This window comes from Panthera onca, chromosome A1 (genome assembly GCF_046562875.1).
Source record: "Panthera onca isolate mPanOnc1 chromosome A1, mPanOnc1 haplotype 2, whole genome shotgun sequence".
In the NCBI taxonomy this organism is placed as follows: domain Eukaryota; kingdom Metazoa; phylum Chordata; class Mammalia; order Carnivora; family Felidae; genus Panthera; species Panthera onca.
In genome coordinates, this window is record NC_138339.1 from 133,580,377 (window position 1) to 133,606,590 (window position 26,214).

General features: G+C 36.3%; 1 protein-coding gene across 2 annotated transcripts in view; it reads right to left on the reverse strand.

Moving 5' to 3' along the window:
- The window catches only part of SLC12A2 (solute carrier family 12 member 2), a 110,246-nt gene that overhangs the window by 25,531 nt on the left and 58,501 nt on the right, over positions 1-26,214 (reverse strand). For both annotated transcript variants that reach the window (XM_078451372.2, XM_078451368.2), the window contains exons 10-17: positions 24,747-24,898; positions 19,451-19,558; positions 18,271-18,394; positions 17,078-17,179; positions 15,264-15,419; positions 13,869-13,968; positions 2,699-2,810; positions 494-634 (exon numbers count right to left, since the gene is read on the reverse strand). In XM_078451372.2, the coding sequence (XP_078307498.1) occupies positions 494-634; positions 2,699-2,810; positions 13,869-13,968; positions 15,264-15,419; positions 17,078-17,179; positions 18,271-18,394; positions 19,451-19,558; positions 24,747-24,898 (995 nt within the window). The remainder of the gene's footprint in view (positions 1-493; positions 635-2,698; positions 2,811-13,868; positions 13,969-15,263; positions 15,420-17,077; positions 17,180-18,270; positions 18,395-19,450; positions 19,559-24,746; positions 24,899-26,214) is intronic.

A 26,214-nucleotide genomic window follows, 5' to 3' on the forward strand; every position in this document is an offset into this window, starting at 1 on the left:
CAGAGAAGTTGAGGAACTTTCTCAGTAAAAATTCATAATAAGGAAGTGGTAGTGCTAACATGTCAATCTAGGACCGACTCCAAATCCCAAATTCTGACCAGTGTGTCATACACAAAACTGCAAGTGAAATCTAAGTTTAGTAAATAAATAGTGAGAAATACAGTAAGGAACAAGAATTTTTAAAGAATTAAATAAGGACTGCCATTAATTCACACTTACAAACTAACCCCAGTGAGGTACAGCAGAAAGTGAAAGGGAAACGTCTTAGGGAAATAGGCTAGGATAATTTCCAAATAGGTTTTCCCTGGGCTGCCAAGGGCACATTATTTCTTTCATTCCTTACGCTCTCCAATTACACAAATCTTAGTAATAAAAATATGTTAAAAGATTTACCATTTTTATTGATATGAAGAATGAAACCTAGAATGTAAAAGGTTTTTCAAAGGTTACAAAGAACTTGAATTCTGTTATTTGAAAGGCAGGACAAATTTACCTGCATCAAATACTGTGCACCTTCTCTCAAGTCATCTGCATGTACTGGAGCATAAAAAGCCTTCATCTTGTTCTTGATAAGCCACCGCTGATATTTGGCTTGATCAATGGACATCTCTTTCATGGCTTGTCTTCGAGGGCCCTTTTGGAGAAAAATATTAATAATATCATTAACTGAAAGATCATCTACTCCACATTTATAAAAATCACCCTGTTACTTCGGCCTGAACAAGGTGCCTGCACCTGGGGGATGGGGAGAAGAGGAGGACAACAACATCGTATTTTCCTGTCAGTAAATCCTTTCCAGTACTGAAGATAATGACAGTACGGGTCTGCGTTGCAAAAGTGAAGGCATGGGAGGGATGGGGGGTGCCACTAAAAGGGAAAAGCAAAGAGGAAGAAATGCACACTGAAAAAATAAGAAGGTTTCAATACTAAGTAAATGAGAAAAATTAGAAATTACTAAAGATGGAGAAGAGATTACATGGAGAAAAATAAGAGCCTTCTGCTTTTCTATTTGTTTGGTTTAATGTTCTATTTCTTTTTATTTTTGAGAGAAAGAACATGAGTGGGCAGGGGATGGGCAGAGAGAGGGAGAGAGAGAAAGAATCCCAAGCAGGCTCTGCTTGTCAGCACGGAACCCGATGTGGGACTCAAACTCTCGAACCGTGAGATCATGACCTGGGCTGAAATCAAGACTCAGATGCTTACTTACTGAGCCACTCAGGCACCCGAGCCTTGTGTTTTTCTACATAAAGTTTCTCAGCTTGTTTTCCCTTTGTCCCCAATGTTTGAGTTATTAATTCTCAGTAACCTGAAAATATCACTGAAAACAGAAGTTTGCTGTAAAATATAAATGCATTTTTTTCTTCATATTTCTGTTAGTTAAATGGTGAAGTAAGAGAATTAAGGAAATGAGACTTCAACTTGCAATTCTATTTTGGTTCTCGCAAGCAACACATAAAATGTGTTATATGCAAATGTATAAAGCAACAATCTAAAAGTAGGTTTAAGAGTACACCCTCATTGTACATGAAAAAGTATAGGAAAAATACAATTTGTTTTACAGAGGAAAAAGTTAAGGAATATTGCCCCATTTGTAATTTCCTGTGGTCAAACCCCAACTTGAAATGTTCAACTTGGAGACAAACTGAAAACCTCCACAGGTCCCAAGTGGGGTCGGTGTCTTAATGTTCTCCCCCAGACATGGCTTTGACCTTGCTACCATATAAGCAGAGGAGCAAATGTAGCACAGGCTGAGACATGGGGTGTTGAACCCAAATTTCTACCAAGATGAACAAAACAGTTTGGAAGAAAAGCTAATCTGACAAATGCTCCAAATTTCTCACACAGAACAGGTGATCCATTGTCTAACAATCAAGATGCCAAAATCATAAAAACTACTTTTGGATGAAAAGTTTAACAGTATTTTTAAAATGGTATTACTCATGGATAAAACAAAAAAGAATAGGCAATTAAAATTAACACTGTTTGAACTTGGAAATTCAGCATTCACTCTGCCCTTCTTATATATTTGATACTAGATATTTACCAAGATTTGTCTACCTCTTCCAACTTTTTTTTTTTTTCTGGTAGTAAATATTCCCAGTATTCTCAAAACATTATGAAAAATGTCAGTAAGAAAATACATGTATTTGAGGGTGCCTGGGCGGCTCAGTCAGTTGAGCTTCCAACTTCAGCTCAGGTCATGATCTCACGATCTGTGAGTTCAAGCCCTGCGTCTGGCTCTGTGCTGACAGCTCAGAGCCTAGAGCCTCCATCAGATTCTGTGTCTCCTTCTCTCTCTGACCCTCCCCCATTCATGCTCTGTCTCTGTCTCAAAAATAAAATAAACATTAAAAAAAAAAAAAGAAAGAAAATACACGTATTTCACTTAGGCTCCTTAGTTACCAAGAAGCTACTTTTCTTACCCAAAACCTTCTGTAACAGAAATATCGTTTCCTAAAATCTCATAATAAATAAGAAAAAAAAAACAATCAAAATTCTCAAATCTTTGCTAAAGTCAGGTTCTGAGACAGTTTTGAGGCAAAAATATTTTGAAGAAAATAACTAATTTCAAAATGCCCAAAGAAACTCAACAGACTTATTTTGTCAAATTATTTCACATCTAAAAAGTCCCATGAATTACAAATTACATACACAGAGTAAAGGATGTTTTAATATAGAAAACAAAGCGAACACTTACCATATGTACATGACTACAGATCATCAACCCAACATTTTTTGTGAAATCATGAACAAGATGAAGTAAAGCTGGGCGTGAGTTTGGAGCACCTGTCATAACAAGACACTGCGGCCTAATTTAAGATTAAAAAAATAAAACAAAATTAGAGTTTAGATTTTGATAACATGCAAAGGTTTTACATTGCTTCTCTAAGAATGTGTTATCACACTAGAATCTCTCCTTTATGTAATTGTTCTCAAGACACAGGCCACAGGATTCTCAACAGAAGATGACTTTCAAGCAGGGTTTCTAGGTACATGAGAAATGCATGAACAAAAACTTCTTGGAACAAGTATCATGCCAAATGATTACACATCACTTGGTAAGATTACACATCAAAATTCTGGTAGGTATTACAGGAAGAAATGACCATGGTAATTAAAATATTCATAACAGGAATCAGAGGAAGATGGCCGCGTAGGAGGACGCTGGGCTCACCGCATCCTGCTGATCACTTAGATTCCACCCACATCGGCCTAAATAACGCAGAAAACCGCCAGAAGACTAGCAGAACGGATTCTCTGGAGCCAAGCATAGACAAGAGGCCCATGGAAGAGGGTAGGAAGGGCGGAAAAGCGGTGTGCACTACATGGACTGGCGGGAGGGAGCCAGGCGGCGGAGGGGCAGCCCGCCCGGCAAAGCAGAGCCCCCAAGTCTGACTTGTAAAAGTGGAGGGGCCAGACAGAGTGAGTTCTGACAGCCAGCAGGACTTAACATCTGGAATGTTATAAGTCAACAGCTCTGCTCCGAGAGAGAGACGGCTAGAAGAGGACAACGGGAGGGAGAGTTGTTGAGCCCCAGAGGACAGAGCTCAGCTCAGCAAGAAACAAAGGAGCTGGGAAGCGCCATCTCCCTCGCCCATCCCCTAGCCAAAATCCCAAAGGGAAACAGTTCCAGTCAGGGAACTTGCTTCACCGCGCTAACACCCAATGCTGTGCTTCTGTGGATCCACCCCTCCGATGGGTCTGCCTCCCTCCCGGTGCTGCAGGGCCCCTCCCGAAGCAGACCACCAAAGGCAAAGCCAACTGAGTCTGCCCCTCCCGCCCCTGTGTACCTTGCAGATCCACTCCAATACACCAGATCCCATCGAAGCAGCACCACAAGCCTGGCAGTGTGTAAGTAGCCCAGACAGGGGCCACACCACTCCACAGTGAGTTCTGCCCCTGGGACAGGGGAAGATAAGGTACACACCAGTCTGACTGTGGTCCCAGCGGCGGGCTGGGGGCAGACATCAGGTCTGACTGCGGCCCCGCCCACCAACACAAGTTACTCCAGACAGTACAGAGGAAGAGCCCTGCAGTTCCGCGCCACTCCAGGGACTATCCAAAATGATGAAACAATAATTCTCCTCAAAAGAAAGTCCAGGAAGTAGCGACAGCTACTCATCAAAAACAATTTAAACAATATAACAGAAAATGAATTTAAAATAATAGTCATAAAATTAATCGCTGGGCTTGAAAAAAGTATAGAGGACAGCAGAGCATCTATTGCTAGAGAGATCAAGGGACTAAGAAACAGTCAGGAGGAGCTAAAAAATGCTATAAATGAGCTGCAAAATAAAATGGAGGTGACCACAGTTCAGACTGAAGAGGCAGAGGAGAGAATAGGTGAATTAGAAGATAAAATTATGGAAAAAGAGGAAGCTGAGAAAAAGATAAAAAATCCAGGAGTATAAGGGGAGAATTAGAGAAGTGATGCGATAAAACACAATAATATACGCATAAATGGGATTCCAGAGGAGGAAGAGAGAGAGAAAGGTGCTGAAGGTGTACTTGAAGAAATCATCGCTGAGAACTTCCCGGATCTGGGGAAGGAAATAGGCACTGAAATCCAAGAGGCACAGAGAATTCCCTTCAGACGTAACTTGAATCAATCTTCTGCATGACATATCATAGTGAAACTGGCTAAATACAAGGATAAAGAGAATATTCTGAAAGCAGCTAGGAATAATCGTGCTCTACCATATAAAGGGAGACGGATAAGACTAGTGACGGATCTATCTACTGACACTTGGCAGGCCAGAAAGGAATGGCAGGAGATCTTCATTGTGATGAACAGAAAAAAATATGCAGCCGAGAATCCTTTATCCAGCAAGTCTGTCATTTAGAATAGAAGGAGAGATAAAGATCTTCCCAAACAAACAAAAACTGAAGGAAGTCATCACCACTAAACGAGCCCTACAAGAGATCCTAAGGGGGATCCTGTGAGACAAAGTACCAGAGACATCACTACACGCATGAAACCTACAGACATCACAATGACTCTAAACCCTTATCTTTCAATAATAACACTGAATGTAAATGGACTAAACGCTCCAACCAAAAGACATAGGGTATCAGAATGGATAAAAAAACAAGACCCATCTATTTGCTGTCTACAAGAGACTCATTTGAGACCTGAGGACACCTGCAGATCGAAAGAGAGGGGACGGATAACTATCTATCATGCTACTGGAAGTCAAAAGAAAGCTGGAGTAGCCATACTTATGTCAGACAAACTAGACTTTCAATTAAAGGCTGTAACAAGAGATGGAGAAGGGCATTATATAATAATTACAGGGTCTATTCATCAGGAAGAGCTAACAATTATAAATGTCTATGTGCCGAATATGGGAGCCCCCAAATATATAAAACAATTAATCATGAACATAAGCAACCTTATTGATAAGAATATGGTCACTGCAGGGGACTTTAATGCCCCACTTACAGCAATGGATACAACATCTAGACACAAGATCAATAAAGAAACAAGGGCCCTGACTGATAAATTGGATCAGATGGACTTGACAGATATATTTAGAACTCTGCATCTCAAAGCAACAGAATATACTTTCTTCTCGAGTGCACATGGAACATTCTCCAAGAGGGATCACATACTGGGTCACAAAACAGCCCTTCATAAGTATACAAGAATTGAGATCATACCATGCATACTTTCAGACCACAATGCTATGAAGCTTGAAATCAATCAAAGGAAAAAGTCTGGAAAACTTCTCCAAAAGCATGGAGGTTAAAGAACACCCTACTAAAGAGTGAATGGATCAACCAGGCAATTAGAGAAGAAATTTAAAAATATATGGAAACAAAGGAAAATGAAAATACAACAATCCAAATGCTTTGGGATGCAGCGAAGGCAGTCCTGAGAGGAAAATACATTGCAATCCAGGCTTATGTCCACAAACAAGAAAAATCCCAAATACAAAATCTAACAACACACCTAAAGGAAATAGAAGCAGAACAGTAAAGACACCCCAAACCCGGCAGAAGAAGAGAAATAATAAAGATCAGAGCAGAAATAAACAATATAGAATCTAAAAAAAGAACTGTAGAGCAGATCAATGAAACCAAGAGTTGGTTTTTTGAAAAAATAAATAAAATTGATAAACCTCTAGCCAGGCTTCTCAAAAAGAAAAGGGAGAGGACCTAAATAGATAAAATTATGAATGAAAATGGAATTATTACAATTAATCCCTCAGAAATACAAGCAATTATCAGGGAATACTATGAAAAATTATATGCCAACAAACTGGACAACCTGGAAGAAATGGACAAATTCCTAAACACCCACACACTTCCAAAACTCAAACAGGAAGAAATAGAAAACTTGAACAGACCCATAACCAGTGGAGAAATTGGATCAGTTATCAAAAATCTCCCAACAAATAAGAGTCCAGGACCAGACGGCTTCCCTGGGGAAGTCTATCAGACATTTAAAGCAGAGATACTACCTATCCTTCTCAAGCTATTCCAAAAAACAGAAAGGGAAGGAAAACTTCCAGATTCATTCTATGAAGCCAGCATTACTTTGATTCCTAAACCAGACAGAGACCCAGTAACAAAAGAGAACTACAGGCCAATATCCCTGATGAATATGGATGCAAAAATTCTCAATAAGATACTAGCGAATTGAATTCAACAGCATATAAAAAGAATTATTCACCATGATCAAGTGGGATTCATCCTGGGCTGCAGGGCTGGTTCAACATTCACAAATCAATCAACGTGATACATCACATTAATAAAAGAAAAGAACCATATGATCCTGTCAATGAATGCAGAAAAAGCATTTGACAAAATTCAGCATTCTTTCTTAATAAAAACCCTCGAGAAAGTCGGGATAGAAGGAACATACTTAAAGATCATAAAAGCCATTTATGAAAAGCCCATAGCTAATATCATCCTCAATGGGGAAAAACTGAGAGGTTTCTCCCTGAGATCAAGAACACGACAGGGATGCCCACTCTCACTGCTGTTGTTTAACATAGTGTTGGAAGTTCTAGCATCAGCAATCAGACAACAAAAGGAAATCAAAGGCATCAAAATTGGCAAAGATGAAGTTAAGCTTTCACTTTTTGTAGATGACATGATATTATACATAGAAAATCCGACAGACTCCACCAAAAGTCTGCTAGAACTGATACATGAATTCAGCAAAGTCGCAGGATACAAAATCAATGTACAGAAATCAGTTGCACTCTTATACACTAACAATGAAGCAACAGAAAGACAAATAAACTGATCCCATTCACAATTGCACCAAGAAGCATAAAACACCTAGGAATAAACCTAACCAAAGATGTCAATGATCTGAATGCTGAAAACTATAGAAAGCTTATGAAGGAAATTGAAGAACATATAACGAAATGGAAAAACATTCCGTGCTCATGGATTGGAAGAATAAATATTGTTAAAATGTCAATAGTACCCAAAGCTATCTACACATTCAATGCAATCCCAATCAAAATGGAATCAGCATTCTTCTCAAAGCTAGAAGAAGCAATCCTAAAATTTGTATGGAACCACAAAAGGCCCCGAATAGCCAAAGTAATTTTGAAGAAGAAGACCAAAGCAGGAGGCATCACAATCCCAGACTTTAGTCTCTACTATAAATCTGTAATAATCATCAAGACAGCATGGTATTGGCCTAAAAACAGACACATAGACCAATGGAATAGAATAGAAACCCCAGAACTAGACCCACAGAAGTATGGCCAACTAATCTTTGACAAAGCAGGAAAGAACATCCAATGGAAAAAAGACAGTCTCTTTAACAAATGGTGCTGGGAGAACTGGACAGCAACATGCAGAAGGATGAAACTAGACTATTTTCTTACACCATTCACAAAAACAAACTCAAAATGGATGAAGGACCTGAATGTGAGACGGGAAACCATCAAAACCCTAGAGAAGAAAGCAGGAAAAAACCTCTCTGACCTTAGCCGCAGCAATTTCTTACTTGACACATCCCCAAAGGCAAGGGAATTAAAAGCAAAAATGAACTACTGGGACCTTATGAAGATAAAAAGCTTCTGCACTGCAAAGGAAACAACCAAAACTAAAAGGCAACCAACGGAATGGGAAAAGATATTCGCAAATGACATATTGGACAAAGGGCTAGTATCCAAAATCTACAAAAAGCTCACCAAACTCCACACCCGAAAGACAAATAATCCAGTGAAGAAATGGGCAGAAAACATGAATAGACACTTCTCTGAAGAAGACATCCAGATGGCCAACAGGCACAGGAAAAGATGCTCAGAGTCGCTCCTCATCAGGGAAATACAAATCAAAACCACACTCAGATATCACCTCACGCCAGTCAGGGTTGCCAAAATGAACAAATCAGAAGACTACAGATGCTGGCAAGGATGTGGAGAAACGGGAACCCTCTTGCATTGGTGGTGGGAATGCAAACTGGTGCAGCCGCTCTGGAAAACAGTGTGGAGGTTCCTCAAAAAGTTAAAAATAGACCTACCCTATGACCCAGCAGTAGCACTGCTAGGAATTTACCCAAGGGATACAGGAGTAATGATGCATAGGGGCACTTGTACCCCAATGTTTATAGCAGCACTCTCAACAATAGCTAAACTATGGCAAGAGCCTAAATGTCTATCAACTGACGAATGGATAAAGAAATTGTGGTTTATATACACAATGGAATACTAAGTGGCAATAAGAAAGAATGAAATATGGTCCTTTGTAGCAACGTGGATGGAACTGGAGAGTGTTACGCTAAGTGAAGTAAGTCATGCAGTGAAGGACAGATTCCATATGCTTTCACTCCTATGTGGATCCTGAGAAACGTAACAGAAGACCATGGGGGAGGGGAAGAAAAAAAAAAAAAAGAGGTTAGAGAGGGAGAGAGCCAAAGCACAAGAGACTCTTAAAAACTGAGAACAAACTGAGGGTTGATGGGGGGTGGGAGGGAGGGGAGGGTGGGTGATGGGTATTGAGGAGGGCACCTTTTGGGATGAGCACTGGGTGTTGTATGGAAACCAATTTGACAATAAATTTCACATTAAAAAAAATCATCTAAAAAAGAAAATGAATCACTCCTTAAAAAAAAAAAAAAAAAAATATATATATATATATATATATATATATATCTATGTAACAATTTTTTACTTGTAAAGGTAATAAATATCCCAGTTCTTTCATAGAGTTCCAAAACTTCCTAAGAGCTTGGCCTTCCTTTCATGTACAAAACAGGTCATCTTCCTTCTTAGCTTGATCCTATCATAATGATTTCTACTTCGTAATATCAGCCCTATCTAACCTAGCTTACTTTTAATGACGGCTGTTGTATCAGTAAAATCATCTATGGTTGATTTGAAGGTTTCTATTTGAAGTAAAAGTTTTGATTCTAAATTATGGTGGAAATCAAAATTAAATTCAACTGCCCTTATAAACACAAAACAGTGGCATGACTTTCATATATTCTTAATTCTTTATTTTAACTGAAAAGAAATGGAAATCAATGTTATTTAATGTAAAAATATTTAAGTATCCATTTTATAAGTTCAAACATTAGCAAAGATTCTTTAAAACAAGAATTTATATGATTAAAACAAATGTTAAGAAAAAGGAAATAGACTAAAATTTCTGACTAAATCACTAAATTGTAGGGTAGTTCCTAACTTCATAAAGTAAGCATGAGAACTTGAATAAAGACTACAAAAACCAAAGCAAACCAAAATAACTAACGTATTCAGAATTTTAGCAAGCTATCTGAAAAAAGCAATTCTGTCTGCGAGAAGGGCATTGGAGTGATCAAACAAGAAACCAGCCTGTACGGCCCAGATTGCTAATAGTTTAGTCTATCTGAGCTTTAGCAGGTTAAAAAGCTCCTCAGCTAGAAATTATACAATTCCTATCCTTCCTGGTAGCTTACCACTGACCCTGTGAGTGGCTTACAGCCCATATAAGGAAGCTGGCTGCCCTCCATACTTTGTTTCCCTTTCCTGTAAGCCACACCATGGATGTGCTGATGACTCTGACCACATGGACAAAAACACCTCCTAGGAAACAGCAGACTGACAAGATACAAAGAATGTGGGACCTGAAGGACCAAGTGCAGCAAATCTGCCTGCCATGAACCACCCATCTGCCTCTGGACTACCACGTAATATGGATGCTTGTCTTATGTAACCACTCTATTTACCAACTTTCCTTAACTGTAGTTTAACCTACACTCTAACATAATCTAGAGTTGCAGTTCAAGAACCGGTAGCCCCTATCTTCACTACATGGTAAATATACCACAAAGGCTTACTTCAGTATAGTTGTATCATAAAAGCATCAAAAAAGCAGAATACAAAATATATTAGGGATGAGACTGATTAACAATGACAGAGGGCAAACATCTACCTTTGTTTTAATTCCTTCCTCAAAACAGTCCATTGTATAAAGGGATTTTTAAGGAAAAAAAAAAAGGAACAGGAGAAAACACAGTAGTATGGAAATACTGAAAGCTAGAAAGGAGAGGGAAAAAACAACAGAAGACAGGCCCCATATTAGGAAGAGGCTAAATCCTAAAGCCTAAGAGAAAGCTGTGAAGCTACCTGATTTGACACCTAAAAATCACCAGTGCCTACAAGTTAGAGACAGTGGGTGCCTCTGGAAGTGGCACGAACCATGTATTAAAGAAACTGAAGCAAGAAGCACTGGTTGCAACTTTGCATGAGAAACAACTAGAAAGAACCAAATCATCTTCATTACCATCATGAATACATTTCTGTGTCCTTCCCCAATCCTGCCAGGCTAAGGCTTATTTGCTAAAAAGGGGCTCAAAACCACAATGAGGTATCAATTCATAACACTCAGAATGGCTCTTACCAAAAAGACAAGAAGTAAGTGTTGGTGAGGATGTGGAGAAAAGGCACCCTTCATGCACTGGTGTTTTACATGAGTCAAGATATGGAAGCAACCTAAGTGTCCAGTGACAGATGAATAAATAAAGAATACATGGTATATATACAACAGAATATTACTTGGCCGTAAAAAATAATGAAATCTTGCCATTTTGACAACATGAATGAACCTAGAAGATATTATACTAAGGGAGATAAGCCAGACAGGGAAAGACAAATACCACATGATTTCACTTACATGTGGAGTCTAAAAACCACAAGAGAAAACAAACAAGAGATGAAAAGACTCACAAATATAGAGAAGAAAGCAATACAACAACAACAAAAAGAAAAACAGACTCATAAATATAAACAAACTGATGGCCACCAAAGTGGAGGGGATTGGGGGGATGAGCAAAATGGGTTAAGGAGATTTAGAGGTATAAAACTTCCAGTTTCAAGTCCAGGGGATGAAAAGTGTACCACTGGGAATAGTCAAAAATACTGTAATATACTTATCATGACAAGCATTTCATAATGTATATAATTATTAAATCACTATGTAGTCTACCTATAACTTTAGAATTTTAAATAAGTTTTAAATTTTATTTATTTTAAGTAAGCTCTACCCCCAACACAGGGCTTGAACTGATGAATGACCCCGAGATAGAGAGCTGCATGCTCTAACAACTGAGGCAGCCAGGCATCCCTAAAACTATTTAATATTATATGTCAACTATACTTTAATGAAAACATTTTTGGTCTGTGACACACTAGCAACAACTGAGAGCAGAAGCAGCTACTTTAATCAGGGGAGGAATGGAGAAAACATTTACATACTGAATCCCGAGATCTTCAATCTCCTCTCCCACTTGACTCTCAGAACTCAGTAGCCACGACTGTCATCAACAAGCAAAAAATTAAAAGATTCCTTTCTGTGAAATCTAATTGTAAAAAAAACAATCTTCAAGATGACTTGAATTTCTCAAAGAACCAGCAAAGCCACATTCATCTCCATTAAGGGCTTCAATGACAAGCTCCAAGCACCAATGCAGAATTTCCCTGGCCAAGGACCACAGTTACTTCACACAAGGCTAAATCTAAGAACCCAAGCTAAAAGACAGGAAACAGAGAGAAAGACATTTCAAGAAACAGAAACTACAAGGTGGAGAAAACCACATCTTTAGCTAAGTTTGGTGAAGGCTGAGACAGTGATATGTATAAAATTAAATAAGAAAAGAAAAGGAAAAAAATTGGTTCCAGAGAAAACAAGAAAGCTGTACAAGGGAAGAAAAAGGAGTCATAATTACCACGTGGCTCAGCTATGAATCATTTTAAAAAGTCATAAAAATATAAAAACCTAATCAAAATAATGACATAAAAATATATTGTGAGGATGGGACAAAGGGAAGAGTGCATGTGTGTGGTGGGCACATGTGGGTGAAGGACGTCAATTAAATTTAAAGTTAAATTAAAAATCAAAAAGTACAGCAAGACAACTCTAATATTGGGGAATATCAAGTAATTACTAAATCAATCAGCTAAGAGTTGAAAGAGGTTGCCTGTGGTATGACACAAACAGGGACATGAAAAGTCAGGCAACTACGGATTTTCATGATTTTCTTCTGTTTCTCTCAACTATGTTCATGTGTAATTCTGATAAAGATTTAAGAAGCCATACTGGAATAAAATACATCTTTTCAATGTTCCCATTAGTATAACAAAGCAAAGCAAAAGGTATTCATTGATGGCAAATTAACTCTGAGTCTTGGTCATACTCTCAGTTCCGTAATACAATTTTTTACACAAAGGGAGGATTTCTATTTTCAGCCATACTTGGCATCATCTATTCAAAATGCACTAAAATTAAAGTTTTCCGCCCAGGGCTCTCATTGCTTTTTCTTTTCCCAATTTCTCTCTACTCCAAAGCTGAACATCTGTGGTCTCTGGAAACTTTTCATTCTAGAAAAAAAGGGATGGAGGCAGGATCCAAAAAGTAACAGAAAAATACATAAAGACTTTTCTTACTGGGAGAAAACTGGTAGAGCAGTTCTTTTCTGTCACTCATTCACTCCTTAGGATTTCTTTCAACAGTATTTCCCCTTTTGGTTTATTGACAGGCATGGAACACATCTCTTCATTATTCAGAAGCCACTGAGATGTGATTACTCATGAATACAGAAAGTCAACTGCTTACAGTCAGGCTTAACTGAACAGTATGAGAAAGACTATTTAGATCAATTTTTAAAAAAATGGCAAGCCTACTTTCCACAAAATGCAAAATCTATAATTTCTAAGAATCTACATAGGGAAATAATGAGATTTCTTGATTTAGAGGGATATGTATCAGTAGCACTTTAATAACTGAATTCCATCAATTGTTAGAAGCAGGCTGAATTAAGGAATAGTTTTTATTTTTATCTTTTAAGGAATAGTTTTTAAATTGATGATTAATACACTACTATAAAATACAAAGTCACTTATTGAGTAAAACAGTATAAATGTTCTTTAAGACATTGATTCTTTATCATCAAAACTGGATTCCAGAAGTCAATGATGAGAGAAAAAAGCAACTAACACGACAATAGTTAGTGCTTTAGTATAATTACAAAATAGGGTATGTCAAAAATCCCTAAGAAGCTCATACTTTGTAGTTATACAGTGGTTACCGAACTTCGCTGGCCACAAGGGGAAGAAACTATGCACTTTATGACAGCTACCATTTAAAAGCCTTCAAATGAGAGACTTCTGACACTTTTAGTTTTGTAACATTTTTGTAAATCAGGTAACTCACCTCTTTGTCAATTTTTGATAACCAAAAAATCTTACTACCCTTGTTTTTGAACACATGGCCCATCCAAAGTCCAGCCAAAACAAAAACGAATGTTCTGTGCTTTTAGGAAACTTCGCAAGAAATATCAGCAGATGAAAATGTTACCGAACAGTAAGTCAAGAAGTGAGTGGCACCTAACACAGATGCTTCTATGTCACCTTACTGCTTACCTGAAGTTTTTCACGTGGTCTTCCACCCCTGAAAGACGAATTGAATGCTGCAGAGCATTTAGGTAAGTCAAAGCTTGTGTAGAGGATCCCCAGTTCACGTCTGTGGGAAGACAGGGTAAACACAGCAACACACCAGTATTAACCAACGATCAATAACCAGTTTGAGGCACAGAGAAGTAAACGATGCTCCCATGTTTAAAAAATCAAATGCTAAAATAAACCAATGTACTGACAATGCTCAACAGTTCAAGTGCATGGCATGACACTGTGATAATGCTAATCTGAACTGGAACTGCATTTAAAGAACAAGTACAGTTCAGAAAAGACTAAGGTGATGGGGCTAGAGACACGCTGTGCATGCAACTCAACAAAGTTCCACAAATAATTTTAAGATTATTGTTTATATAGCCAGAGGCCTAATGGGAAAGAGGCTGATCTCTGATGGAAAGATTTCAAAACTGTGAAATTACCATTCATAGTACTTAATAGTTTAAGTTATTGGAACAGAAAATTTCACACTCTGCATTGAGTAAACAGCCTGGACACCAAATAGGACATTAGAAATTTGTTATTTTAGAGAAATAATTGTTTCTAAGATGGCTAAAACATTACCTGCTTTGTCCATTTCATTTCTAAAGCCAGCACTCTAATCCAAAACCTCCCTGCATCATATCTGGATTGCAAAATGCTTCCTCACAGTTTCAGATGACGACACTGCAGCTACTCTTGCATTTCTTCCTAACTTAGTCGAATGGGGCCAAAACTTGTCAAACTTTTCTCACTGGCTCCTCCCTCAGTGTTACAGTCACCACACTACACTGGGCCAATCCCAATACACCTAATGATCATCATCTTATGTAGAGATACACCCAAGAGTTACCAACACGACACGTTCTGGGAAATCTTTAACTATTTCCCAGTTAGGACATGTTTGTCAAATGTTCCCTGCTATATGGTGAACTAACGGAAAGATACTACATCTTTCTAATATATCGTCCATTCCGTGCAATTTACTCCAACAGGTGCTAAGACCACAGTACTAACACGTATGCTTATTAGGCTAACGGCTATTACAAGAGCTATTCTACGAAGTCTAATCCTTCCAAGGAAAAATTTAAAATACATTGAGGGTCACCCAAATGTTAGTAATACAAATGTGTCATTTTTCTGTAAGTAGGATTAGTTAAATTTACGGGCAAGTATGAAATTACATAGAATAACAAGTCTTGTGGTAATTATTTCACTAAGACCACATATATCTGGAAATGAGAAGTATTTTAGGTTTTACACAAAGCACCTTTCAAGTACACAGAAGATGAAGCTTAGACAGGAAAAGTAACAAAGAACTTCGAAGTGTCTTGTGGCTTGAAACAATAAATATAAAAGAGTACTAACCTGGTTTTTTGTAGGTCACATAAATATACAGCCCAAGGACTATGACATATGTTAACAATGCAGCCCACCAGTTAATGACAAACATCACTATGCAGCAAAGAATAGCTCCAATAAGTGATATCCACATGTTGTAGTATTTGAATGCAGGACGCCATCCTAACAATTACAAACAAAACAGATACATAAAAGTCAGTGAAATACCTTATCTGCTTTAGACAATGGAACATATGTGTGCACAAAATAACTTTCTTTGTGGTTGCTTTAAATATTCAGTATAAGGCTAACATATAAAAGTAGATTCATGGAGCATTACTGAGCACAATGAACTTTCACAATTTTTGAAGGCCATGAAGAAAGCACATGTATTTAATTCTACTTTATTCTATGCATCAACCTATCTTAGGGAATACAAAAAAACTACAAAAGATTGAGAGGAAGTTTCAAGTTGAGTCTTTACAAGTGTGGCTTTATGTTTTGGATTTTACCATGAAACATATGCATATTCTAATGCATATACAAAAGAGTTCAAACAAAATTTTCTGGAAAACTGTTAATTCACCTACTTGCTAGAAAAATTAACAGTTGGGTGTAGAAACTTATCTTCCCATTTGATGAAGTATTTATGAATTAAGTTCACTATAAAAAAATGCTCAAGACCATGTTTTCAAATTTTCATTCCATAGCCAAAAATATTATTTAAAAATCATTTCAATAAATTTCATATTCTTTTCTTTTTTTTTTTTTTTTTTTTTTTAATTTTTTTTTTCAACGTTTTGTATTTATTTTTGGGACAGAGAGAGACAGAGCATGAACGGGGGAGGGGCAGAGAGAGAGGGAGACACAGAATCGGAAACAGGCTCCAGGCTCCGAGCCATCAGCCCAGAGCCTGAAGCGGGGCTCGAACTCACGGACCGCGAGATCGTGACCTGGCTGAAGTCGGACGCTTAACCGACTGCGCCACCCAGGCGCCCCCATATTCTTTTCTTAAATTAAACTTTTAATTGTGAAATTATTGCAGATTCCCACAAAGTTGTGAGAAATAATCCAGAGAAATTCTGGAGACTTTTTCCCTAAGTTTCCTGCAATGATAACATCTTGCAAAATTACACAATATCATAACTAAGATACTGATATTAATACAGTAAAGACAAAGAGCAGTCCAATGTAAGCATCCCTTGTGTTATCCTTTTACAACCACACATACCCATCTCTAAAATTTATATTCTTAAAGATAAGACTGAAGCTAAGATGTGTGTGTCCCAAGTTCCATACTTTATCTTCCCTATTCTGAGAGAATTTGAGACCCTTAGAAGGAAAATTGCCTTTGTTCCTTCATTCTTTCCCTGATGTCCAGCTGTTGTTATGGTTTATAATAAAAAGTCCTCGATGAAAGCATATGGGGCAGTTTTTCAGTTCCCAGAGACCATTTAAAACAGAACTCCACAGAACTTACTGTGTTAAAAATATTTTTCTGGGCATGTTAGCTTTATCATAACCATGTTCTTAGAACTTAAATGGAAAGCAGTTAAATAAATAATAAAAACAGGGAGAAAATAATTCTTTCATAGTATTAGTCAGAATTGGAGATTAATGCTATCTTACATGCTTCTAAGACAAGAAACAGTAAACTACCAGTAAACTTCATGACAAAGAGATCTTTGAAGACTCACTTAACTTGACTCTAAAGGTGGACTGAGCATTAATGGGTTAATCACTCACAACACCATCTTTTAAAATGTGTTGAAGTTTTATTATTTTCTCTAAAATCAAAGACATTAATGCATTCACAGAACTTTAAGAAAATGTAAGATCACCTGGAGATTTTGCAAGTGAGGCATGGAACACCGAAAAATTGATCAAAGCATACGATGCAAGGAAGAAGTTAGAGATAATTGGAGCGATAACATTCAGTTCAGCTGCAAAAGACACATGAGGTGTATTTAAGGACACACTATACACATTTTTTAACTTTTTAAAACATGAAATTATTTTAAGCCTTTAGATGATAGATAGATATAGCCCTATATCCACACTTCAGATTTAATGAGTACATATATTTTGCCACAGGTACTTCATATACTTCCAGACATCGACCCTTGGGTCCATAGTTGAACCCTTTCCACCTCATTCTTCCAAAGTTGCCCTATTTTTCCAGTGACATTATATAGTTTTACTAAACACATATATAGTCCACAAGTTTTATGCAGTACTGTTTTGGGTATTTTCAAAGTCAGACAAATACCATATTTATCATTTTGCAATTTGGTTACATTTTTTATATTTGAGACTCATTCATACTGATATGTGGAGATAAAGCGTATTCATTATTTTTACTCTCCGATAATAGTCGGCAGTTTCATTCTTCTGTTAGTAGGTATTTAAGTTGCTTTCCTTTTCTATTATAAATAATGACCCTAAAAACATCTTTGGATATGGTTCTTTGGATATATGTCCAAGTTTCTTTAGGATATATATAGACTACTAAAAAGAACTGCTGGACTGTGAGAACCTTTACAAAACATTAGTGATTTATTCTCCAAAGTAGCCATACCGAAGAGATACCTAGCAGCATTACATGAGAGTTAGTTTCCATACTTGCTTGTCTATCTGACTTTTAATAAAAGTCTACTATCATCTTCAGCAGTGGAAGACTCATTTAACTCACTTGTGATCAGAGGTAAAAGTGCCCAAAAGTAGCTCAGGGGAGGCTCTACCTTCAGGAGGGCACTAAAACCCTTTCTCGTACGCTGTCATTTTATTTGTTTCAGGGACAAGAACCTAGGAGTTCCCTCTGATGGAGACTTAGTGATGGTAATAATTTTCGCAGGTATGTACCGAGCACTATAATTTATAGTATTTTCTACGTACACTTTCATTTAATCACAAAAAAACTAACTTAGTTTACTAGGCAAATTAAGGTTTTCTTCATAATTTAATAATTCAATGTTTAGAGTTCACACTATAAATGTTACAAAATCTGTATTAGCACATCATTTGTATGACTAACCAATTAAGATGAATCCAAGGGCAATTAAGAATGTTAAGATGTAGCCACGAAGAGGTTCATTATTTTTCCCATAACCTTTAGCAAACATCTGGAAAGCTGGGTAGATGTTGTCCTTACATAGAGCCTAGTGAAGAAAGGCAAATATTAGAGGAAATATAATGAAATTAGACAAACAGATTTCCTTACAGTTATAATATGTGTAAGTGTATAATACTGTACAATACTGTATAAACATATAATACTGTAAAATTTCAGACACACTCAGGATTAGAACACAAGATTTCTACTTCTTGATCCTCTTTCTTCCCACTGTGTCACACTGCTTTACCTAACAAACGATAAAGGAGACCAAGCATTTCAAGTATCAAAAGGTAGTTGGTAGAGAATACCCCTGAAGTTTTTATCTACCTTACCCCCCTCCTCACGCTGAAATTCTTTTATGAAGATAAATGGCAGAGAAGCAGGCATACAAATAAATCTGAAAATTTGAGGAGTATGACATAGGTGTGACCTACATCACGAAAAAAAAAGTCTAAATCCTAGACTTAAAGCAAATAAAAATCCTAATTATAAAACTTAACCACTTTTCTTAAAACTCTACTAAAAACTATTTTAAGAGATATATTCTACATTGACCCTACTCACTGGCAACAACTATAATATCAGGAATAAGGCTGCAGAACAACATCCTATTCAGTGTCAGCTGTTTGCTTAATGCTCATTAAAGGGAGATAAGATGTGCCTCATTCGTCATCCTGAGTAGCTAACACAATGTATGGTATATAGTAGGCATTCAAATGTTCATAAATCAAAACATAAAGGCTATCATCATGCAAGGGGGCACAAGGTCCTTTAATTCTTTCAACTTATACTTGGACTGCATTCCTTATTCTTAGTAAGACATTATAAAAATTTGTGCAATGAGAGTATGTTGAAAAAACAAAACTCCATCACCATTTACAGAAAGACAACTTGATGATACCTTCACAGTAGGTAAATGCACTCATGTTTATATAAAGAGAAACATTCACAAAATTAAAGATACCTGTCTTGAGATGTGTGTGTATATGTCATACACATATAAAGGCAAACAAATGATTTGAAAAAGTTAAGAATCCCAAAGTGAAATATATTACCATAACTTCCCTTTCAATAAAGCTTGTACTATGAAAATACCTACCTGAAATATTTTGGGAGCACTCACAAGGGATGCTAATGCAGAAGAAAGAGTGGCTGAGAAGATACCTGCAGAAATTAATGGTGCGAATCCTGACACCATGCTCATTACCTTAAAAAAGGGGAAAATTAAGTGTTACAAACAAGTCAAGAAAGAACAAAATACTATATATCATTATTATGCTAATGAAGGAGACTAACAGTCGGGGCGGGGCGATATGATAATAACAAGCAGTAATAATGGTTATGTGCATTACAAATTTCTAAAACATATTTACCAGTAGCGTTCACCTTGAATCTTTTTATTTGGTAAAATTTCAGACACACAGCAGACAGAAGAGCATAATGAACCACCAAGTATTTATCACCTGCTTTCAACAATGATCAGCTCAGGACCAATCTCACATCATTGTGAATCAAACCCCAGACATCACTTAATAAACAAATATATAAATATTTCACCATGTACCTCTAATGGGTAAGAACTTTTAAAAACTCTAACTACAAAGCCACTGTCAGAATTTAAAAAGTAGTTCCTTAACATCACCAAACAGCCTATCACCATTCAAGTTCTCCATCTTTTCTTACCTTTTTAAATAGTTTAAACCAAAATCTACAAAAAGACCACACATTAAATTTGGTTGATACGTCTCTCAACGTCTTGTTCAATCAGCAGGTTCACTGCTTTCCTTTACATTTTACTATTAAGTCATTCATTGTCTCAGGGAAGCCTCACACTTCTGGATTTCACTGACTGCATCTCCAACTTGTGGTATGTAACCCGCTGCTCTCACCTCTGTATTTCTAGTGAACTGACAGATCTAGACAGTGCATCAGGATGAAGTACAAGTTCTGTGGCAAGAGTATTTCAAGATGGTGCTCTTCCATCAAGGTTGTTTTTTCTTTCTTTTCTTTTCTTTCTCAAGAAGGTTGCTTTTTCTCTCTTTTCTTTCCTTGCTCCCTCCCTTTCTATGAGATTGGTATTGTAGTTATGTTTTCTCTTTTTTAAAAAGAGACCGCAACTTTCGGAACCTAATGTGGAGATATTTCTACCTCAAAGGACATAAGTCTATGATGTGTCTTTAAATAATGTGGGAAGTAGGAAGTTATAAATAAAACAAAGTCAGCCAAGCACTGGTGATTAATAAAATCTCATAAAGTACATTACACTGCTTTCTCTATCTTTGTACATGTTCAAAAATTTCCCTAATGAAGTTTAAAAAAAAAATGGATTGATCATTTAGATCATGAGAAGACAACCAGATAAATCCAAACTGAGGGGCAAAAAACAAAGTAACATGCCTGGACTCTTTAAAATAGCAACACCCTGGAAGATTGAAACAGGCAGGCTGGAAACTCCTAGATTAAAGGATTTTAAAAGAACATGGTAACTCAATGCCATACGTAACCTAGATTGGATTTTGCATCTAAGAACAATAGCTATAAGGGACATTACTGGAGCAAGTGGGGAAAATGAAGATGGATGATATATTTAAGTAACAGTATTTCAACAACAACGAATTCCTGAAGTGGGCTAACTATACTGTGCCCATATAGAATATTTCAAAGAGCTCAAACTGATGGGCATTTTATGGTGTGTATAATTTGTTTTCACATATTTGAGAAGAAAGAGACTATACATATATACAAAGGTAAAGGCCTGGGGCAAAACATAAACACCTAGTAAATTTAAGTGAAGGGGTAGGTATAGAGGTATTCATTGCACTGCTCCTCCCACATCTTTGAAAACTGTGAAAAGACAAGACAGAGGTGGAAAACTGTCTGGAGGACTCAGGTACTGTCAACTTGACCAATCCATTATAAGTTCCACCAGTAGTGAATGATGATCATTACCGATTCATTACTTCCCTAGTAGAGATTTACTTTTCATTTATAGTGACCAAGACCGTGCCAACTAAGAAGGAGACAAGGAAATATGGTTTTAAGGTATTTGTGACTATTTTGCCCTTGACTGTAATTTTATACTTTAAACCAGATGTAAAGTTAACTATAGGCATGATCCCGAGCCATAATGCATACATCTGGTTTCATGTGTTGATAATTCCACCTTGTTTCACCTAAGTAGCTCTCTCTGTATCTTTCAAAAGACTTAGTATTAAAAATGAAGAATATATTAAAGTGGCTAAAAAAATATTAGCATTGACCTCTGTAAGCATTTCAGAGAGAAAAAAATCTTAAACAAATGATTTTCTATTCGGCCCTTTAGTCAAATTTTGGTAGTTAGATATATGCCATACGTTTTTCACAATCACTATGTTTCACAGTCGTTAATACTAGATTAGCAGTGCAACTCCTGTCTTTGGGGAAGGAGATTATAAAGGACAGATAAGATGGACCAGAATAAAAATGAACAGACTTGATTTCTGCTGTATATACTTTTCAAATCCAAAATTGTGTGCCTGTCCATCATGACCCCAAAGGTAAGTGCAAAGACAGGAGATAAAGGAAGAAAAAAAGCAAAGTACAGAGAAAATGATACTTTGCTGGATTAAGGCAAAACAGACACCACAAGCATTACATGTAACTATAACCTTTCATCTGTCAATTTTGAGGGAAAAATCACGTTTCCTCTTCTTCTATCACCTCTGAAGGGAGGTAAATAATGCTCCACACTTAGCATCTAGAAACGCTATCCTTCTAAAATTTGCTGAGTTTCCTATTTTCTAGTTACATATTTACCCAATAACCTCTGCATTTCCCACCATTTTATGATAAAATATGAATAGCAAGGATAATGATAATGAATGTAAATAATGGTAACATCAGTGTTGTCCACAATCCATGATGGAAACAAAGATGACAAAAATAAAGGTCTTATCTCTAGTAAGAGAAAAAAAACAAAAGTCAAGATTTTTCTATGGGGGAAATATATGTGTATGTGTTGATGATCTGAGGTTCAAGAAAATCTTCATGGAACTGTGTTTCCTTGATTAAAGGCATATTTGCACATATAGAAAGAAAAATAGGTGCATTCCAAGCAGAATGGAGTGCCAAAAAAAAAAAAAAAAAAAAAAGGAAAAGACTAGGAGAAGCATGTGTGCATGTATATATGCAAAAATATGCAACCACATGGGTTCAGTGTGGATAGAAGGCAGTGGGACATAAGACTGGTTATGAAGGGTTTTGACTGACAGTAAAAAGGCTCACACTTTATTTACTAAGCAATGGTGAGTCACTGGTTTCAGAAGACATTAAAATGTAGAAATACATTAAGAAACCTACAACTATATATGTAAAAATCAAAATTTAAGACAAAATGATCCAAGTCATTTTTCTTCCTGAAGTATGAAAAGACAAAGACATGCACAATGGCATTATCAAGTGTGGTTTTGGGTGGATTGCATCATCAAACTCCAACTTGCATGCTTGTTACTTATGTTCTGTGTACCATTCTTCATTCTCTAAATGATGAGTTTACGCTTTTACAGGATTTTTTTGTTTCACTTTACATTTTTAAAATTTTTGAAGATTTATTTAGTTGTATAAGCAAAGCAGCTTTACATAAACCAAGCTGCTCTTTGCTTTACTGAGTCCATACTAGACTTGATAAAGACAACACACTTTTGTATTTTAAGGCAACAACACAGAAATCTGATTGGCATTTTCAGTCACTGGGCAGAGATCAACATTTGTGCCTTTCATACACAATATCAATGTCAGAATTGGCCTGGATCATTAGCTGGATATGAATACTTTCTTTCATGCCTACGACTATGCCTAGTCTTGTGACTAGAAAAAAACAAACTTCTATTATATAATTGGGTTCAATATTTCTAAACACTGAAAATGTAGACAATTGCTTGAAACCACAAAAAATAAAAATAATGCCATTAAAATGTTACATTTTATTACAAAATTTCATTATTCTACATGAAATTTATACTGTCCTAAAATACAATAAATCATCAATTATTGTTTATTATAAACTAAACTGTAAAAACACCAGGAAACAAAATTTTTAGTTTTTCCTTTGATTCAGTATAATCTTCTGTTTGTAAAAACCCATATATTTTACAAAAATTTCATTTTACCTTTAGAACCTTGTAGAGATAATAATAAAAGGAAGAAGAAATGATATCCTCCAAGTTCTGGACAAGTAGTGTTATCTTTTACACAGTTCATTTGTTTTAAAAGGTCACAAACTTTCAAACATCCATTAAGAACTTAATTCTGGGGATGCGTGGGTGGCTCAGTCAGTTAAGCATCTGACTCTTGATTTTGTCTCAGGTCACGATCTAACAGTTCATGAGGTCAAGCCCCATGTCAGGCTTCTCACTCACAATGCAGAGCCTTCTTGGGATTCTCTCTGCCCTTCCCCTGATCTGTCTCAAAAATAAGTAAGTAAACAACAACAAAAATTTAATTCTGTTGTTCAATGGTAGTTTAGCACACTAGGACTATATGGGCCTTATCTAACTAAATAACACTACTGATACTCATCAGTGTTTTTTTAAAAGGGATTTTATATATAAAGCAATTATGTAGACACCTCTAATTAGAAAAACAAACTCATTTGAACAAATGTGGATTTAAAAAACTCAAATTAACATGAAATACTTGCGCAAATCTAACAAAACACGTATAGGACTTGTATTCTGAAAACTACACAATGCTGATGAAGGAAACCAAAGACCTAAATAAATGGAGTAATAGACTGTGTTCATGGATTCTAACACTCAATAGAGTGAATATGTCATTCTCCCTAAATTGATATACAAGTTTAAAGCAGTTCGTAACAAAACCCCACCAAGACTTTTTTCAGATAAACATAAGATTACTCTAGAACTTTTATAGAAAAGCAAAAAGAACTAAGATAGCTAAAACCATTTTGAAAAAGGATAAAGTGGTAGATATCAATCTACTTGACTTTAAGACTTATTATGTAACTACTCTAGTCAAGAATGTATGGTACTAGTGGATGGATAGATGCAAACATCAATAGAACACAATAGAGAACCTAGAAATAGACCCAAGAAATATGACCATGTGTGAGATGCTTGTTTTCTTAAACTATACACCATACATATGTACTATATATTGTACCCTAATATAGAAGTGTTACCCTTGGGAGCCCTTTTGCTCTTCAAGAGCTTCAGATTTTACCCTTTCAAAATTTTTCTATTTGCCCAATTAGTTATCTAGAGACTTTTCCAACAGATATCTGGGTAGAAAATAACAATAGCCCTCCCTTCTAAGTTAGTGCTGGAATCTCAATGCCCAAATTTGATAGCAGTCTAACCTCTACATAAATGTCTGTATAATATAAATATGATGCTCACCTGGAAATTGTTCATTAGGCCATAGGAACAAGGGCTGGTTTCACAGGATGAAAAGTCGAAGTTTAATTTGCAGGCTGCAGAAGTACAGTTTGTTAGCTCTGTTACAATAGTGTCATTAACGTTCCCAGTGGCATCTCGAACAACACAAGAACCTGAAATGCAAGGTACAATAACAAGTAAGATAGCTCAAATTTATATTCATTTCAAAATTACATATATCCATAAAGCAAATTATGGTACTGAATATATACTTGTTAAAAGTACTGACATTTTCACCATTTACTTTCATAGCATTTATAGTTTACCAAGATTTACCTGTAATAGAATTTAAAAAGCATCATGATCCCCAATATTTTAATGAATCAAAACATTATTAAAAACTAGTATTTTACAAATACATGATTAAAAACCCTGTACATATGGTTGTGGAAAATGATAACAAGCAAAACCATTTCTAGGTCTATTTGGTAAGATGTCCTTAAGCAAATATAAACATGTTGTGTTGAAAGAGTTACAAATGGGAGAAATGTTTTCCTGCTCCAAGTATTTTATATTTGAAACATGCCAAAGATCAGATTTCAGGTAATATCAAACTTCTGTGAAGGAAAGCAATGTGAATATCAATGAATTATAATTCTGTTTAAACCTCTGGCTCAAGTAAGTCTACCCTGATATTAAGAAAAGACATGATTATTGGAGAATTGATTAAAAATAACTGGTGGGGCAGAATGAACGGGTATAGGTGAAACAAGATTAACCACACATTGTTAATTCTTGATAACTTCATTGAAACTGGGTGATAGTTGATTAGAAAAAGCTCTCAACTCTTGTGCAAAATTGAAAACTTCTATAATACGACATTTAAAAAACTTTATTTATAAAAAAGCATTTCATTATTTGGAACAACATATGATGTGTAACTATTGGCAATTACCATTCCTTAGACTTCATATATTTTTACTTTTGAAGCACTTTAGCACTCCTGTCTCATTACATATGAAGTAAAAATAATAAACAGTGTAGCCTAAAGTGAACAACAAACAGAAACTTAAGTTTGAAAGGAAGAACATTTTAATGATTAGACAGCCTACATCAAGTCCTTTTTGTCCTCAATTTCTTCATCTAACTCTCAAAATAGTGTTTGCAAAACCATGTTTCCTTAAAGGTGCTTGTGAAACCATTTGGGTGAGGGGAGAAAAGAAGCTTGTCTACTCTTTATAAAGCATGTATGCTTTTAAGTGTTTCATATTCTGATGTTCTACATGGATGTGATTGGGTGAAAAAAGGTTCCATTACTTTGAACTAGTTACACAACCACTGATGTAGGCTGGTCAGGGAGAACAGACACTCCAAGGGCTAATGTGGACAGAATGAAAGGAGTATGATGGCCAACAGCGTTAGGGGGTAACATACAAACAGAAACCATTTATTTGCTGTAACTATTTTCCAATTTGAAACATAACCAGTT